Here is a 16,582-nt window from a genome sequence, read left to right on the forward strand (position 1 = left end):
GTTTTGTCGATGGCGACAAAATTTTTTGAGCGCGACAGCGACATAATGAATTTGTATGAGTTTGACATAAAAGAAGAGGAATAACCTTATCTGTCGCTGGAAAAATAGATATACATAGATCTAATCTGGAATACGTGGAAAAATAATTTCACACCTGTGGTCCGTAGCTCATATTTTCATTGTGTTCGGGCTATTAGTTTAGTATTAGTTCGAGTAAATTGGAAATACACTCGAAATGTGTTCAAAAAAAAGTGAAATCCAGCTCATTCTCGAAGACTCTCTCACAATAAAATTTCAATTCGATAATCGGCTGGATTTCGAATTCATAACGAAGGGAAAATACATTGGATAACGAATGTTTAGTTTTGCTGGAGAATGGTCTAGTTCTCGAATCGAATACTAACCTATTGCACATTCGTTATCGAAGGTGAGACTCGAAAAAATATTGGTTTCCAATCATTTTCGAATTGTTAACCAAGTCCAATATTTATTGGGAACCAATTAAAGTACATGCATTTGTATTCCGAGCCCTAACCGCGAACAATACGTACCTAAGCGACATTTTTATTTTTCTTTGGGTACAAAAGTGCTTCTAGAGCATGTGGATGCATGCATATCTGCATCGAAAATAAAATTTAGAAAAAGTCGTTTAATTTTTTTGCGGAAAGGGCACGATATGTAAGTAATTAAATAAATAAAAATAATAATAATAATTTATTGTGAGCGGGGCTCGGAGAGAAATAAAATACCGAAAAAACCTTTGCTCCGAAGCCTTGGAAGAAACTATATTTCATACGTGCGCCGGGTATTATACTTCTTTACTTGTTATAATTGATTTGATTTAATGTTCGCTTTAATTTTTGTCAGAATTAATTGGGTCCGTTTTGTTTTATAGTACCAGGTTGACCGAGCTTTGTCCGGAGTGCATATACTTTTTAAAGTTTTCAAGTTGTGGATAAAAATATTTTGGAAATAAAAAAAATCGATTTCGATATCTATTAAGTAAATTTTTTACTCTAAAATTTAGGTGGCAACCCTATTCCGAAATACGTTGGAATAAATGGTACATATCTTGAGCGTATATGTACTGTGTATACATAAAAAATGCTGATTGAAATTAACAAAATAAATATTTTTATTGCATAGGAGCGTGGCAAACCCGATGGAAAATATTTTCTGACCAAAGTTCTCAACGATACCTTTCATTTGATATCCATATTGCGATGCTTTAGATAAATTGTGAAGAATCGAAAATTTAGTGGCAACCTTACACTATTATCCTAAGGAATAACATTTTGTATATAGGGAAAACATTGTTTAAGAACCTACTCTTGGTACCATTGAATAGTAATATTTTACCTTTTTTCTAGACAAAAAATTAAATAACTGTGTTATTCAAAATAGGTGGCAACCCTATTAAAAATATTTTTGAATTAGGGACTTTAAAATGCCTTCGATTTGATACCCATATGATGATGTCTTAATTAATTTGTAACTAATTTCGAATAAGTGGCAACCTTATGCGAGTCTTCTCGGAGATAGTGCCTATTCAAATAACCTTAAAATCCAAAGCATTATCTGTGTACGAAATTTCATCAAAATCGTTAAAGCCGTTTCCGAGAACCCTATGGATATGTGTATATATACATACATATAATGTATATATACAAGAATTTAATGTAATAAGATAATTTTTCATTTAATTTTTATTAACCGACTTCAAAAAAGGTTATCAATTCATCTCAATATTTTTTCTTATGAACATATGTATTTTACCGAATGGTTTAGTTCGCATCATTAGATCATGCAGAAATTAACGGTACTGCTGAATTTGTATATGAGCATTGAAGTCCGTTTTATTTTTCGCTTAAAGATGACTTGTATTTTGTTTCTTTTTTAACCGACTTCCAAAAAAGGAGGAGGTTATCAGTTCGTCGGAATATTTTTTTTTTTTTTTATGTATGTTACCGCATAACTTTGGACCACGTCAACCGATTTCGATAATTTTTGCATCGGAAAGGTAGTGTCTCAGAGGTGGTCCCATACTAATCTGGTTAAGATCCGATCAGCGGATCATGAGATATATATATATATATTTTTTTTTTTTATATGGGAGTTGAAGTCGGTTTTTTTTTTGCTAAAAATTACTAGTTAGTTTATGTACTCTGATATTTTAGTTTCATTAAATCAAATTTTATATTTCTAATTCGGTTCAAATCCGATCATTAGATCATGAAGAAATTAACGATCATCTTAAATTTTTATAAGAGAATTGAAGTCGGGTTTGTTTTTTGCTTAAAAATTATTTGTTTATTTAATTGTTTTTGTGTTCTCTAATTTTTCTATGCTTGCTCATTACTTATTTTATTTTAACTTACTTATATAATTCTTTATTTATGTATCTGTGTTCATATGGAAAAGTAGCTTATGTCGAAGGGCTGGATTTAGTATAAATCGGCATTCGCAGCATGCGATTGCGAATAACTCACAGCAACTGAGCTGTTGAACAACGTTTGGCAAACAAACGTGCCAGAAATAGTAACGATACTAGCAAGTCATTATTCTTATTAAGTCTCATGGATAAATTTCTGGGCGTTTAAAGAATAAAGGGAATGCCGCATTATACTAAAGCCAGCGTTTCGACATAAGCTACTTTTCCATACTAACACAGGTATGTATGTGTATATGTACTAATTTATTATAATTTTTTCTGTACTCTGCTGTTCTAGTTATTATATTCAGTACTCAAACCAAATATTTTAATTTCTGATAAAAAAAAAAGTTATGTCACGACTTACCGCTACGTTTATATCCGGCTGGATCTTGTTAAGCGTTTTTTCTAGTCTTTTCGGGTATTTTTTAAATGATCTACGTTTTTCTAAAGGACTTCTGTGAAACACAAAATTTTTCGAAGCTTTCGATTTGCAAATTTGGTTTTGTCAACGTTTCACATTTTCTTTACCAACGAAGTAGAAAATTAACGGGTTTAAGTAAATAAATTGAAAACGATTTTATGAATTTTGTGCATTTTTTTATACTTTTTATTTCAATTCTTTCAAAATCTTTTCTCAGCATTTCACTGCATATCGATCGGTGTCCGACACACACACACACACACATACACACATCGACGTCCAACACTAATTCGATGGACACATGATGCCGTCGTCGCGCGCCAATATTTCAATCGATTCTCATAATTTCACTTTGTCGCCAACATTTGAAGGACACCACCCAAATATTCTTAAACAAATATTTAATTCAAATATGATGGCGCCACACTATTTTGATTGCCAGTTCATAATTGTGTTGAAACACTCAACAAGCAATTATGTATATTCACACGCGCATAATGCAACGACAAAAAAGCAATAAAAGCACGACACGCGTCACATAAAATATAACACAAATTTACATTCATAAATATATAGTATTTAGCTATATGTAGTACATACATATAACCAAACTTTTAAGCAACAAAGAAAATTTTCAAAGGAATTTATTTATTTCAAAAACTTTTATCGAACGTTATACTCGGCGTAGCGGTGAAAGACTAAACTGATATCCGTGCGAGCGCGATCCAATTCAAGTGACGGCGAGCGACAGTAGCTGAGCGCAAAAATATGATATAAAAAAAATTCGAAGACACCTCCTACTCATAGCAATGTACTTACAGCCCGCTACAAAACGATATCACTTCAACTTGTTAATCAGTTTTGACTTTTTATTTTCTTTTTGTTCAATGTTAATTATTTTTCTAACAAAGAATTTGATCTATTTATCCAACATAAACCGTATGAATCCAGACTTTGTACAAAAATTATACAAATTACCACAAAATTGTCATTCCAATTCGAAGCATTTTAATTAAACATTCTAGAATAATTTTTAGTATGCAGTTTTATAGCTTATTGAATTCTAATACAATAAAGGAGAACGAAAAATGACACTGAAGATGGCACAACGCCGAAACCGGTTTGTCTCCAAACCAAATTTGACAAGGGATGACGGAAAATCGTTCCACATTACATCATAAAGCACAAGTTTGAAATTGCTTAAAAATCGCAGAAAAAAGTAGTCAAAACTGGTCAAAATGTTAAGGTGCTCACTTTTGCCGCGGACTGTACATTCGCAAATGTAGTTGTTGTGGGAGAGTACACTGATCGGCAGCTTGTCGCTTGCGCAGCAAGGTGATTTCTTGTGAAGATGCTTCGAAGATATGTACATATGTATGTATGTACACACATATGTATGTAAATAGATAGTTAAATAAGCGTGAAAGAAATGTGTTTGAGGCAAGGTATTCGTGCATCAGTAATACATATGTACATACGTATGTATAAATGTGGGTAAATCAACAGCTCCCTCAATGACATTCGATGATTAGTTCTTTCAAAACCCACTTAGTACATTCAACTTCATAAGTCGTGTAAACGCGTGTAAAGAAAATTGTATTAGATAAATTTAAACATGTTTATGTTCCAAAAGACAAAAATTTCAACAAGTACTTCTGTTATGCTATTCTGTATATTTTTATTTAACATCTCTACATCTATTGTCATTTCCGGTTCCTTTTTTCAGTTCAATCATTCTCCATCCTAAAAGTTAGCTGGCAACACTAATACTATTGTTTTGTTGTTTCCTTGTTGTTGTTGCTTTCATCAGCTGTGGGCATTTAGTGATAAGAAATTGTGTAAAAGTATATGTTACTATTATATCGATTAATTGTTTATCGGCAAGACGAAATACATTGTTTATTTCCATTATTTTTACTGCTTTGGTTTTAAATTGTGAACTATAATGCCCCTTGATTACCCTGAATTACTTCTGTTGTGTTCTTGTTGTTCGCACAAAGTTGTACCCCTGCAGTGTCATCTGTACCCGATATCAGCGTAAACATCNGTACTTTTCTACTACCATTTTCGAAACACGGGATTACATTCTTGCCCTTTCTCTCCTTCGTAAATGCAACCTTTTGTAAGGGAGTGTCAAACCGCAGCTGTCAATAATTATCTAACCTTGTATTATTGAATCATGATCGATATGCATCAGAAATCGTATTTTCAATACACATTCCTATCCAAATAAGCAAAGCATAAATTTAATAAAAATAGTCTTTGTTTGAGCTAAGCATAAGAGTCGCTTATTTTTCTAATATTTTACCACTATTTTATTGTGCAAACTTGCGGACAAAGCCTTCCAACAAAGCTTTTGCAATGACAACACCAACGAGATTTGCCGTACTGGCACGCACTGCACGATTACAATTGATTCCACCAGCGCAGGCTGAGGTTGGTGTGGAAAGTTCTTCCATACCGTCAGCACAGGCTGAGCATGTAGAAAGTACTTCAATACCGTCAACGCAGGCTGAGCGTGTGGAAAGTACTTACATAGAGCTGCATAACTTCACAGTTGCTGCTGGTACGCTTATTAAAGTATTACCAGCATCTGACATTACGGCACAAGAGCCTGCAGTTGCGTCTACTGTTCAAGTGTATGTGTATGATACAGTGTTCCGCGAACCAGACACCACACGCATTTTTCAATGCACTCGCGATAGTTTGCTGCCAGTATCTGATGATTTGTGGCCTTTTATAGTTAGCATACCAGAACCACAACGTCGTTTACAACTATTGCTTGACCATGATCGCTGTGAATGGCTGAGCAATGCAATGCCAGGTGATTTAGTTTATGTGCCAAGACGTTGTTTCGCGCAAGAAGGTAATGTGCGTTACGATTGTATTATTTGCTATATTGGCCCAGTGCCGGAGATACATCCAGTTGGTTACTTCTTCGGCTTGGAGTTGCTGGTTAGTAGAATGGCATTGCAACGTTATTTGTGCTTTTGCGTAATTAAGCTTTTGCTATATATTTCACAGGATGATACGCCTTCGCCACATGCAACTGACATACCATTTACTAGAAGATATTTTGAATGTGATGCCGAGAATGCAATATTTACCACAGCTGATCGTATAATACCAATACCGCCAGCGCAGGACGAAGAACCTGAAACAGCTGAATCTGCGAATGAAGCACCAGCAGGTGACTGGTCGATAATTACAATGTTTAACAATGCTCTTGATAGCATACGTGCATCACTACCAATTTAAATTTCGTTATTTTCGTAATCCCAATAGTACATGGGTATAAGGATGCCAGTAGATAATTTCAAGAGCTAAAACCCTTCTAAAAGTCCTTCCTTGGAGTCAAGAGGCCTTTCACTCTACATTTCTTTCTTCTTTTGTATGGAGAGGTACAAATTCAAGGGCATCTGCTTTCGCTACCCATAGAAGTGCATTTGTAGAACTTACTTAAGAAGGCCTTTTGGTGACATTTTTCTTAAGCTACTTCATATTTTAAAATAGAAGCTTATACACTCTCGTAAATTGTAAATAGGAAAAGCCCTTCTAGAATGCTTGCATAGGACCACTTTTAGAATGGCTGCATGGATTTATTTGCTGGGGTGAAAACTTGAATAGTCTAATCTATATTCCTCAAACTTAAAAGTTTTCTATTAATTAGATATTTTTTCTTGTTTGGTATTTTTTATCATACTTATGTACATATTTAAGAACATACATACATATATTCTATAAGTGAAGTTTTTACAACTCTATGAGTGCATATTTTTTGTCAAATTATTGCGTAATTTTTTAGTTTTTAACAACTGGAATATGTTTTAAATACATATTTACATATATCTCAGTATGTATTATACAAAATTCCATCAAACTAATTGTTTTTTTTTTTCTTTGTTTTAAAAACGCTGTGAACTTACAAGCCGCAGTCAATTGTGGCAGAAGCCGCCATGTAACCTCTGTTCTTACCAGTTGTGCAAAAGTTTATTTGCCTAAAACAACAAATATATTTGTTTCTTTCTTTGTTTCAAAATGATCCAAATGCTCATTTAAAAGAAATGCAAATATAAAGACTTTACAAAATTACAAAAATCAAGCGGGAAACCATTCTTAAAGAATTTATAACATTATGTTGCATGTTTAATTTCTAAATATTTTTTACCGATCTTTAAACATCTGCTATACTTAAAATTCCGTTCCATTATGTTATAGGCCACCAACGTACGTAAAGTCTCAAAGGAATGTAAATAGCTCCGCACCCATTTCCAGTCCTCTCACGTTAGGATTTATTTCTTATAAGGTTTAGACTTTTCTGTACTATCCTCTTTCGATTTTGCTTTTGGTACCGCCTGCGTTTCCTTTATTGCCTCCATTTGTGCTTCCCCCTCCAGTATTTCCGTTGGTATACCTTTTGGCTCGATTTTTTCATCGGGCTTAAATGACTTTAACTTGATGTTGTCTTTTTCCATTGTCTTGCCGACCCGAAAATGCTTGTGTCGTACTCCGATCGTGTCACGTATGCCGTCTTCTTTGCATTCCATATAAACATCTGCCCACAGTTCCTCTGGCTTGATTTCCTTGTCTTTTTTCACCTTCTCTGCATTTGCTTGAATTTCCTTTTTAACTTCATCATCTACTTTCTAAATAAATGAGATAAAAGTGTGAAAACTTAAAATAAATGCTTCCATAGAATATTTTCTTTAGACATACTTTGCATTCATCCTCTGTTATTAATCCCTTGGCGATAGCAACTTGTTTCAAGTACAATATCGGATCATGTTTGGTGCGTTTTTCTGTTACTTCGTCGCGTGATCGATAACTTGTACCCGGATCTGACATTGAATGACCAAAATATCTATAAGTATGTGCTTCTATAATTATTGGGCCATTTTCTTGTACGAAATCTATGGCGAATTGTGCCGCATTACGCATAGCGAACACATTCATGCCATCAACATAAAGGCCAGGTAGTGGAACACCACGTGTATAATATTCAATGGAACAGGAAGAGCGATTCATTTTGGTACCCATGCCTTTAAAAAGGAGTAAAGAAAGCAGAAAAGTTAGTACGAAAAATTGGACTATGTATGAAAGCTTGTTAAATATAAAAAAGTGTAAGGCGTTTCAAATATCAAACCAATCTGGCTGATTAATTAATCATAATTAAATATCGTCAGCGGGAATGCAAAAAGCCGTAACTAACAACCATTTTTTTATGATAAAACGATATTGGAATTTATGAATCTCGTATTTTTTAATAGTTACGGTCTTTTGCATTTCAGGTGACGATATTTAAATCAATTAATTTAATTCAAAGAGCAACTTTTTACTCCTTAGCCTCAGAGTGCATCAACCTCAAAAGTACAGTGAACTTACCATATTCATTGTTTTCGCAAACAAAAATCACCGGCAATCTCCAAAGACATGCAATATTGTAGGCTTCGAATATTTGTCCTTGATTGGCAGCACCATCACCATACAGTGCGACACAAACATTGCCCTTTGCCTCGTTTTTAAGTGCAAGACCGACACCAACGCCCAGGGGTACCTTCATATAATAATAATAATAATAACACTTGGCGCTTGCCTTCACTTTTATTAAGCTGAGGGTAGGGCTGGCTCGATATATGTGTCGTTCAATTAAAGTCGGGATATGCCCTTTTGCCTTTAAGGCATATTTTCATTGCGTTGCCAAACAATATTTTAACGTTTAACTATCCATAAGTAGGTAGGTCAAGATGCCCTTTTATTAGAAGCTAAATAAAGGTATACAAATTTTCAAGAGAACTGATTATTTTTTAATTCAAAGCCAAACCTTGTAAAGTCACTTAAGCTACTTTAATTGAACGGCACAGATTTGCAGCTTTTCATACATTTTTTCTTGCTAATTTTATAAATTAGCATATCAACTTTCGATATGTTCTAAAGGTACCAATTTATGCATCTCATACTTTTACAGATAAATTGGGAATCACAATTTGAAATTGTCTGGAGAGAGTTTTTTTATTATGCGGTATTTTTTATTTGCCGTAAGAAAAATCATGTCTGCCGTTAAATGTTATTTTAACTTTCTCAAACGCATGCCTTTTTAAAGCACGCTATTATCATTTAGTGAGTAATTGAATGGCAGTAGCTGTTAGTACAATTCATAAAATTTTCCAGTAGTCGTGACTATCCCGAGCCCACAAAAAAAAAATATATATAAAAATTGGTTTGCAACATTAGTCTGGATAACAAATCAATTGTCTTGCTTTCACAGTAAATTATTCTGCGTGGGCCAAGAACTTTTTTGATGCGCTTCTTAAACAAAAGCTTAACCAAATTTTATCGACACTTTTAGCCTAATCGTGTTTACACAAAATGTCTCTATGAAAAAGTTGTTCCTCCGAAATGTCTCTAGAAAAAAGTTTTTCCTTCGAAATATCTCTTTAAATTGCTCTGGTATCACCACCAGTAGTCATATATGTACAAATTTGTCTACGAAAATCTTTGCAAGTTCCATATAATACCTTCGCTATTGTACGCTAGAGAAAATGGTAAATTCAGCCGGTTCGTAGAATTATCCACCGGTTTTTGTTTTAGCAGCAGAGCTCAACCCTCCCATTGAGTAATGTCTTTATCTTCAAACTTGGAGAGCCTTTGGCCAAGAAATCGGTTGGTGATTATAAAGCCGTCAGGTAACCATATCGTCGAAGGGATGGATGGTGTAACGTATTCTCTAACGGACAGATCTTCGCGACTTCCCTCGGTTTCGGAGAGAATTTAGAATGGGATGCATGAGCAACTCTAAAATGATCTAGTCTTTTTACCCAAAGAAAGGAATTTAGTACATTTTAGAAGATTTAGATAGTTTGAGGTAGGCTTAGATTGTCGTACTTCCAAATAATAGTTAAAATCTTGTGCCTGAAGATGGGAAGACTGAATGCCTGCACTATTTCTGAAGTGCTTCAAAGAAGGTAATGAAAGTATTTTCAAAATCTTACCTGAGCACCCACGATACCATTACCGCCGTAGAATCTTTTGCAGTACATATGCATAGATCCACCTTTACCGCGTTGACAACCCGATTCGCGTCCAGCCAACTCACCGAGTATTTCATATGGTGAGATGCCCATCACATGACACCAGCCATGACAACGATATGCCGTTATAAGGTGATCTGTGGGACGCATTGCGGAATTTATGCCTATTGGTTTATCAACAAAAAAAAATATATACATAATTAATTTAAAACGTTGGCGATTCTTTTATTATTTTATCTGCCCAACCCACCCACGCAAACGGCTTCCTGGCCAGTGTAAAGATGACAAAAGCCACGCACGATCTTTTCCTTATACATGGCATTCGCAACAGTTTCCAAACGTCGTATCGTCGCCATTTCTTTATACATTTTTTGTACTAGCTCCCTATTTATAGACAAGGTTTCAGGTGGAAATTTTTCCAGACGCACGCATTTGTAAGCCTATTTTAGTTGGGCGCAGACAAAAAATATGGCAAATCGTTTAAGAATTCTTAAACATGTATGTATGTATGTATGTACGTACATTATTCAAATCAACTACCGCTTCGGTGGCATAGGATTTAGTGGTTTGTTGCACTGTTAACTCTGGTGATTCCTTGAAAAACCAACGAAAAAGCCGAGAATTTTGCGGCCAACGTCGTGGCACTGACTGGCTGGTTCGCGCGCCCGCGGCAGCCGCAAACATGCTGCAAAGCGAAGTACGCAAAGTGTTTATGAAGGATTTAAAGTTTCTTAAATTAATTGTTTAAGAATTATATTAGCAGTTTTAAATGTAGAAGTCCTTAAGTGTATTGAATACGAAAATAAAAAAAATTTTGTTTTTGAAAATAATTTCGAAATAAATTATTTTTGACGGCTAAACGAAATTACCAGCGCGTATTTTTTGTGCTACTTTTTTTTTAATATGTACCTTAATTTGCTTATGCAATCTTAAAGTTTTCCACAACTACTGAGCTGAGCTGACTTCCTGTTCGAAATTAAAACTCGATTGGCTTATTGAAGGACTTAAGATTCTGTTTTTATGCTAGTTCTCGTAGTCAGCTTTCTATGATACTCAGGACCGTATCTAAAACATTTTTGCAAGGCAATTTCGAAAAAAACTAAATTGCCGAACTTCGTTATAACTTCGGCATTTACAGTCGGATCTTAAAGAGGATATATCGATGTTCCTGTCGAAGAGCCAAAGTTTTTGTTCTAAAGTTCATTGACCCAAGTACCCCGTCTTAGTACTTAGATACCCACCACATCTCAGTTCTTATCACCCTAACGTTCCATCGTAATGTCAGTAAATCAAAAATCATTCTTTTGCTATGGGAGTATTTCGATTATTCTAGTAGAACTATTTAGAAAAAATATTTATAACGCCAAGTATAGGTTTCACCGAAAAATGTCAAAAAGGCTCCTTGATTCGGCAAAAAATAGGGGTATTCGAGATTTGTTGTATATGCTCTTGTATTCTGTATTTTGTGATATTTATGGTTTTGGTAGTAAAATTCTACAATGCATCGCGGTTAGAAATTTTACAGAATACAGGCGCATATACAACAAAACCCGAATGCTGTTACAACAACAACAACCCCTAATGTTTTTTACGAAATTTCCATGCAAAAATGCTCTACCGACTCAGGGGTGCGAACTTTTTTGATTGCTTGTAAGGTGGTACCAAGGCGAATTAATTTTTTTTTTTTTTTTGAAAATCGAAACGCTACTCACAGTGGATGAAACAACACCACCTTATATAAATTCGCCTTGTTCGGTACGGTCTAGTTTACATACATACATATGTACATAGGATAGAAATCCAACAATTTCAAAACTGAATTTTTGAAAAACACTTGGTAAAAGCCAAAGCTAGAGCTAAAAAAAAAAAATTACTGGGTTTTTGTACATTTTTTACTTTTATTTACTTTAATAATGTATGTAATTCATTGCTAATAAACTTTACATTCTCTGGCTAGTGTGACTTTTTTGCTTACATTACTCGGTCAAAAATAATGATTTGCATATTTTGTTAATATTTATATTAGGTACATAAATACATGATGATTTTAGTTAAGCTTTTGTGATATTTACAAAAAATGTTTCAAGAGAAAACTAATTTTTTTTAGCTATATATGTACATATGCATATGTATCTTCGATGCAGGTTTGATGTTATCAACAAAATAAAATATCCAATATTTATATATGTATATGTAAGTTTAACTAGAATATCCGCAATTTAAGTCACTGTGTTTGTTGAGAATTGCATTCAAGTGGTTTGAGAATAATCAGAGTAATTTTTTACTAGTGATTCGGCTACACTTTTCAAACTTAAACTTATAAGCAAACGAATGAAAGTGTTTGCTTATACTTTATTTTGTTATTGTTGTTAACATTTCTGTTACTCCAAATGCTAGGCTTAGTGGTTGACACCTTTGCGTTGTGAGATATGCGTAATATCGTAACCTGTAAGACCGCGCAGCTTAGGTTCCAGATTGTTAGAGTACACATCAGTCCACAAAGCGGGTGGTGGGAGCTCTTTGTCGTTCTTTGCAATTTGTGTGGCTTCATCGATTTCCTTGCGCACTCTGGTGTCGATTTCCTACATTGAAGGCCGAAATATAATACAGATTGTCAAAATCAAATATTTACTACTCCATATTTACCTTAATTTCGTCGTTAGACAAAAGACCCAACTCAATACACAGCTCCTTGAATGATGTGATTGGATCGCGTTTCTGGCGCACTTCTTGGATTTCCTCACGTGTACGATAGCTGGTGCCGGGATCGGACATGGAGTGACCAGAATAACGATAGGTATTGGTTTCCAATACAATTGGACCCACCTTATTCACATATTCGATGGCGAACTTAGTGGCACTACGTACAGCCAACACGTCCATACCATCGACCCAGATACCAGGTACTACATCACCGCGGGTGTAGTAGTCTGTGTTGCAGGAGCCACGCTCGGTGCTGGTACCCATGGCATAGTTATTGTTTTCACAAACGAAAATTGCCGGCAATTTCCACAATGATGCCATGTTGTAGGACTCAAACACTTGACCTTGATTGGCGGCACCATCACCGTAGAGTGCCAGGCAAACGCCACCATTGCCCTTATATTTGCAAGCGAGTGCGACACCAGTACCTAGTGGCACCTATTAAGCAAAAAAGAAGGTTGATCGTACAAAAGTAGGACACACGAAATCACAAATGCAAAAAAAAGTTAGTATTTTCTCATCATCATATAACTTACCTGCGCACCCACAATACCATTTCCACCATAGAAATTCGGTGCATACATGTGCATGGAACCACCTTTGCCCAAAGCACAACCGCTCTGTCGGCCAGTCAATTCAGCCAACACGCCCAATGGTGAGACGCCCATCAAGTAAGTCCAACCGTGCACACGGTAGGCAGATATAATGTTATCTTGCTCGCGCATGGCGGCTTTCATACCTGTGGATGACAAATACAAATTCAAGGTTAAATGTTTTTGCTTGTTCTCTTTTTAACTCACCAACAGCACAAGCCTCCTGGCCGGAGTACAAGTGACAGAAACCACGAATGATCTTCTCCTTGTACAAATTACCAGCGGAAGTTTCAATGCGACGAATTGTCTGCATTTGCGTGTACAACTTGGTGGCATCCTCTTTGGTCAAAGTGACGCTCGTTTCGGGTCCTTCGTCGAGTCTATGCAGTTTGAAGGGCTGCATTAATAATTAGAATTTGTTAAGAATACTGCATTTATTTAATAAAATGGTGTTTGTTAGTAGGGCTACAGCTATTTTAATTCAATTTTCATTACATAAAAACCCCTGTAACAATTTTATTAATTTATATGTTTTAAAGACCTATGCAAATATTTCGAACCTCTAAATTTAAAGGATATTTCATTAAATTTTATTTGAACTTTCCGAATATGTACCTACTTCTCATAGTAAAGAATTTCTCCGGTTACCTTCAACTCGCAGTTTAATTGCATACGTCTATTGTTGTCATAAATTTTATACATTCTTAAAATATTTGACTGATTCATAAATAGCAACAACAGCACAGTTTTAAAATTTATGACTTTATGACAATATAACGGTTATGACACGTTGTATGTAGTAAATATACTATTTGCTTTATGAAGAAATAAAAATAAATTAGTGAAATCTCGAAATTCCATCACCACGACATCGCATTATCAAATACTTGACTTAAAAAATAACTAATGACGGGCCCTATAAATTTGGATTTCGATAAGATTTAAGATAAGTTAACATCATCTTGAACTTCGCTACTGTCTTTTTGACCGCAGCTGTATGTGTCTTATAAATGAAACATTAGGCCCAAAAACTGTACACCCAAATTCATAATAAATACATCGAAAAGTTTTATGAAAATTTAACTTTATAAGCTCTTCAAACCTATTTTATTTTATTGAATAAGGCACTAAACTACATACTTAGGTATATATTTTAAAATTGTTAATTGGTATGAATGAACTAAAGGGATGAAATGGCATTTACGAATTTAAGTAGTTAGTATACATTTACAGCTGCCTTTCCGCTTGCCGGTAGCTATTAAAACACTCCACGTTTGAAAAAGTTTACATACATCGTTAATGTGTTAACAAATTCATCTGGCCTGTGTAAGAATTTTTAGCCAAGTCTGTGCATTGATAACACACCGCGCGCCAATTCGCTTATGGAAATTAAAAAAAGGCAAGCGATAAGCAGGCCCCATTGACGTGAACTTAGCGTGCCATAATAATCAGATTTATTTCTCCGGGCATACATACATATGTATGTACGTACACGCATTCATTTGCACAGCTTCTATTACTTTCATGACCTTCAGTAGACAAATGTGCGCCTAATTACCAGCGTGGTATACCTAATCCCCTTTTTAATTTTCCATTTTTTTAATTTTCTACATGCATAAATGCAATTTAGCCACCTGACTCGTCACTTTTATTTTTCTTTGCTGTAAAACATGCGATAACACAGCCAACCCACACTACAAATCTTGCGTCAAAAGGTGTTATGTAACTACATATGATAGAAGTATAGGATGCAGAAGATAAGTGCCGTAAGCATACAACGCTACACTTATGAGGGTGGCAAACTTACGCGATTCACTTGTACGGTCGCCTCCGTTGCGAATTTGTTCGATTTTTGTGCACCAGCCTGGGCGGCATTCTGGAAGAAACCGAAAAATGATGAATATTTCCTGCACATGTAATAATTTGTTGTTTTGATTTTAGCTGTTAATGCCGCTGCTGCCGCCTGATGGTGTAAGCTGCAGCTAACCAAAGGAGCTGCATGCTGGCGCCGGAGCAGGGTCAACATGCTGCCACCAATGGGACGACGGCCACAACCAATTGTCGTCGTCACCAGCGTTCTGCAACTACATACTTTTTGCAATTGTTTTGCCACAATTGGCATTTCGCTGCAACGGGAAAGTGTACGCAACATTTTTCTCTAAAATATCGTATTTTTCGCAGGTTTTTATATAAAAAAAGAATTTTTTCGTGCACTCGAAAATCGCGTAACACCTCGAACCTCGATCGACCAAGAAGAATGTCGACGAATGTCAAGCGAAAGAATAAAAATAATAAAATATGTCATGCCTCTTCTTGACCGAGTTGTGAATGAACCAGTGTAACCACTTTGCTGTCATCACTCTGTACTAATTTTAGGAGGTTACACCACACTGAAAAAATAAAATCTAAAAGTTAAGTTTTAACTAACCGCTAACACAGTTTTTGATACAACGGGGGGCCAATTCCTGTTCCGTGAAAGCGTGAAGTGAAAACATTTCTCATCACTTCACATACATACAAAGGGTTGGCTTTCCTTTATGGCCGTTCGTTATAGGGGTGGTGGGCGAAAGGTAAGTGGGCGTGGCACCTCTAACCCACCTTTTTGGAGAGGGAATGAACCGCCATTGACAAAAATGCAACCCCCGACCACCTAGGTCGTCTATGGTTCCTTAGGGACCCCTTAGAAAAATTGCCAAAAATCACAATTTTCATTTGCGTTTATTGGCTTGAAAAATGTTAAATATTCATTTGCACAATACATTTTTATATACACCCAGTAACCAAAATAGACATCACTGGGGCGGCAGCCCCAGGTTTACCACACAGAAAGGGAATTCTAGTTACCTCATCCTTTCCCAAGGTTACATCACAGGGGCGGTAGCCCCATTTACGCAAAATTACTGTGGACGCAAGTAAAAATTGCGATTTTTGGCCATTTTTCTAAGGGGTCCGTAGGGAACCATAGGGGCCTAGGGGGTCGGGGGGTGCATTTTTGTCAATAGCGGTTCATGCCCTCTCCAAAAAGGTCGGTTGGAGGAGCCACGCCCACTCCCCCTTCACCCACCGCAGCTTTAACGAACGGCCATAATGGAAAGTTTCCCCCATACAAATACGATTCTGTTTTCAAATGTAAAAAAATTAATTTGTCAAAAAATTTTTACTGGGAAAACTTTTTTCACAAAGTTTTGTGGCTGTGAAAAATAAAAGTTGGGTATTTTTCTCAAAACCGTCATCTTGTGATTAAACTCACAATATATACCAAATAATTGCTTGCTAGATGGTAATGGAATAGCCTTTAATGATCGAGAATCGCTTAAAAAGATATAACGAAACGATAAAGTGAAAAAATTTAATTTTCACTCACATTGAATTTTTATTTTCACTTCAAAGTTTCATAGAACCA

General features: G+C 35.6%; 4 protein-coding genes across 5 annotated transcripts in view; 1 reads left to right on the forward strand and 3 right to left on the reverse strand.

Moving 5' to 3' along the window:
- The window catches only part of Proc-R (Proctolin receptor), a 79,954-nt gene extending 76,087 nt beyond the window's left edge, over positions 1-3,867 (reverse strand). The window contains exon 1 of the mRNA XM_017614164.1: positions 2,799-3,867. The gene's annotated coding sequence lies outside the window, so the exon portion shown is untranslated. The remainder of the gene's footprint in view (positions 1-2,798) is intronic.
- Positions 3,868-5,061: 1,194 nt separating this feature from the next.
- Positions 5,062-6,684, forward strand: LOC108361557 (uncharacterized). Its single transcript, XM_017614204.1, has 2 exons — positions 5,062-5,810; positions 5,880-6,684. The coding sequence occupies exons 1-2, from the start codon at positions 5,217-5,219 to the stop codon at positions 6,111-6,113; spliced, it is 828 nt and encodes a 275-aa protein (XP_017469693.1). The 5' UTR covers positions 5,062-5,216; the 3' UTR covers positions 6,114-6,684.
- Positions 6,685-6,747: 63 nt separating this feature from the next.
- On the reverse strand, positions 6,748-11,599 carry LOC108361538 (pyruvate dehydrogenase E1 component subunit alpha, mitochondrial-like). The gene is made up of 6 exons (XM_017614174.1): positions 10,406-11,599; positions 10,134-10,323; positions 9,845-10,047; positions 8,238-8,409; positions 7,572-7,894; positions 6,748-7,501 (listed from the first exon to the last, which is right to left on the reverse strand). The coding sequence occupies exons 1-6, from the start codon at positions 10,565-10,567 to the stop codon at positions 7,148-7,150; spliced, it is 1,404 nt and encodes a 467-aa protein (XP_017469663.1). The 5' UTR covers positions 10,568-11,599; the 3' UTR covers positions 6,748-7,147.
- A 154-nt stretch (positions 11,600-11,753) lies between these two features.
- LOC108361546 (probable pyruvate dehydrogenase E1 component subunit alpha, mitochondrial) lies at positions 11,754-15,452 on the reverse strand. Of its 2 annotated transcripts, none has more exons than XM_017614185.1 (6): positions 15,272-15,450; positions 14,987-15,055; positions 13,387-13,576; positions 13,123-13,325; positions 12,530-13,024; positions 11,754-12,465 (listed from the first exon to the last, which is right to left on the reverse strand). In XM_017614185.1, exons 1-6 carry the CDS (start codon positions 15,329-15,331, stop codon positions 12,283-12,285), a joined length of 1,200 nt encoding a protein of 399 aa, XP_017469674.1. In that variant the 5' UTR covers positions 15,332-15,450; the 3' UTR covers positions 11,754-12,282. The 2 variants fall into 2 exon arrangements, with proteins under 2 accessions (XP_017469674.1, XP_017469682.1); XM_017614193.1 differs by having other exon boundaries at positions 11,758-12,465; positions 15,265-15,452.
- Positions 15,453-16,582: the final 1,130 nt, after the last annotated feature.

This window comes from Rhagoletis zephyria, unplaced genomic scaffold (genome assembly GCF_001687245.7).
Source record: "Rhagoletis zephyria isolate East Lansing unplaced genomic scaffold, Rhagoletis_zephyria_1.1 Rzeph_scaffold_00019, whole genome shotgun sequence".
In the NCBI taxonomy this organism is placed as follows: domain Eukaryota; kingdom Metazoa; phylum Arthropoda; class Insecta; order Diptera; family Tephritidae; genus Rhagoletis; species Rhagoletis zephyria.